Raw genomic sequence first — 2,245 nt, forward strand, 5'->3', positions numbered from 1 at the left:
GACGCTGTGTGACTGTGGACATGTCACCTGGCCTCTGGGGGCCGTTCCCTGTCACGGCACGGGATGATAACGGCCACGTGCAGGGCGGCTGTGGATGCCGTGGCTGACACACAGGAAGCTCCCAGAAGGGCTGTGGGTCCCCAGGCGTTGGCCACTGTGGCCTTCCTTCCCTGCAGGCTTCCTTCCAACCCCCGCCCTTGTTGTGTCGCCGGTGGGATCCCGCCTTCCCCATCCCCCCCCTCCCCTCGCAGGATTTCGAAGCCACGATGCGGGGAGTTTCCGGGCGTCGCGACACCGGGCCGCTGGCTGACAGCAGCCCCTCTCCGCCTGTCCCTTGGGCTCGCGCCCGCCGGGTAAGCAGCTGGGGCAGGGAGGGAGGGGCCGGTGGCCGTCATCACGGAGGTCAGAGGCCAGTCCTGGGGCCTTTGCCTGGAAGTGGGAGCCACCTCCCGCAGCTGCTGCGTGTCCCGCACGCCACGCACCCCGAGGCCTTCCCTCTCGACCACAGGCTCCGGACGGGCCCACACCGTGTCTGACCTCTGGCTGTGAGTCCCGGACTCCAGGGCTCCTCGGATGCCAGGAGTCACGGGTGCCTGTCCTGCACGTGTCCTACAAGGCCCGCTGCCACCCACGCGTGGGTTTCGGCAGGGCCCTTTGCACATCCGACCACGTGGGGCGCGACCTCGTGCCGATCCGGGCGGGCTTGTCCCAGCGGAGGGGCCATGGGGGGCGTGTGCGAGGGGACAGCCGCCCCCGGAGCGTACGGGAAGCCTCCAGGTCACACCGCCTTGACCCACCCCCGTGCTCCAGCTGTGTGGCGTCGGGGCGGCCCCCCGGTCTCTCTGTGCCTTGTAGGCTCCTGCGAGGTTGTGCTGAGGGTCCGAGCCGCAGGTCCAGCCGGGGGCATAACTCGCGGCCCCAAAGCAGTCGAGACTTTCGTCACTGTTGTGATCAGCCATGTCGCTGTGGTTTTTATTACTTAGCCTGCTCAGAGCGCCCTTCGGAGCCAGAGGGAGGAAGAGGCGGAGAGTGACTCTGCGGAGGACGCCCCCCTGGAGGGTCTCGGGGGACTGCGGCCAGGACCCCCTAAATAGAAAGACAGCCCCGCGAGAGCTGAAGGACGCGTGGCCGCTTGGGTGGGCTGTGTGCCTCGGGTACCTCATCTGCACCCCAGGGGCCACAGCGCTGGCCCCACGGCTGCTCTGGGGACAAGCTCAGGAAGCGCCCTGGAGCCTCCACGCCTGTCGCGTTTCCCGCCTCCTGGTCTGGGGCCTCCAGGGGCCTCCACGCGTGTCGCCCACGGTCACGGGTCACTGGGGAGTGGGTCTTCGCCACAGGGTTTCTGTTGTCCGCGACTCGGCCCCACGGCCCCTCCCAGCCCGACTCCACCAGGCGGGTCCGGGCTTCAAGAATACCCGAAACGTGCTAGAGTTCTGCAGAATAGCAGCCTAGGAAACGTACAATACACGGTGGTATGTGTTACCTGTGGTGGCCTCTTTTTGAGTCGGGGTCTCACTCTGTCGCCCAGGCTGGAGGGTGTGCTCCAGTCTGGGCGACAGGGTGAGACTCCAACTCAAAAACAAAAAAACTAACCCTTGTCCTAGTGACCTGCTGGGTGCAGTTCTGGTGTAGAATGAAGTTCCTGCTTCCCCATCCAGCCCAACAGAAATCTAGCCTGTGCCATTCCAGTTACAGTCACACCCTTCCCCCAGCCTAGTGTTGAAAAACAAGACTCACTGGTGGTCAGACTTCTCTCTTGTGGCTCTGTGGCGGGTGGGGCTCAGCAGGGCGGGTCTCCCAGGGACCCTCCTGCAGCTGGAGTCTCACTCGGTCGCCCAGACTGGAGCGCACTGGCCACTCCCGGGCCACCGCAGCCTCGACCTGCTGGGCTCCGGCGATCCTTCCGCCTCAGCCTTCCAAGTAGCTGGAACTACAGATGCGTGCTTCCACGCCCAGCTAATTTTTTGATTTATTGTAGAGATGAGGTCTCACCATGTTGCCCAGGCTGGTCTTGAAACTGTGGGCTCAAGCAATCCTCTCACCTCGGCCTCCCAAAGTGCTGGGATGACAGGCTGAGCCCCTGGGCCTGCCCTAAACGGACGTTTTTTAAACCTCAGCTGCAGTCCCAGCCCCACCGACCCTTTCCGCAGGAAGGTGACCGTGACTGTCTCTCTGTGGTCCTGGATGGTTGTTCCGGCACCCAGCGGGTCTCACTACCGGAGGTGACGGGTGAGGGGCCTCCTCG

The 2,245-nt window shown here is 64.5% G+C and overlaps 1 protein-coding gene across 1 annotated transcript in view; it reads left to right on the plus strand.

Moving 5' to 3' along the window:
* LOC103250907 (protein FAM92B-like) overlaps positions 1-760 on the plus strand; it is a gene marked incomplete at its 3' end in the record, with an annotated part of 7,015 nt that extends 6,255 nt beyond the window's left edge. The window contains exons 4-5 of the mRNA XM_021708268.1: positions 252-353; positions 581-760. Coding sequence (XP_021563943.1) covers positions 252-353; positions 581-760 — 282 coding nt within the window. The remainder of the gene's footprint in view (positions 1-251; positions 354-580) is intronic.
* Between the last annotated feature and the right edge of the window lie 1,485 nt (positions 761-2,245).

The sequence above is a fragment of the Carlito syrichta genome, unplaced genomic scaffold (genome assembly GCF_000164805.1).
Source record: "Carlito syrichta isolate Samal-C Ts95f unplaced genomic scaffold, Tarsius_syrichta-2.0.1 Scaffold135681, whole genome shotgun sequence".
Lineage (NCBI taxonomy): Eukaryota > Metazoa > Chordata > Mammalia > Primates > Tarsiidae > Carlito > Carlito syrichta.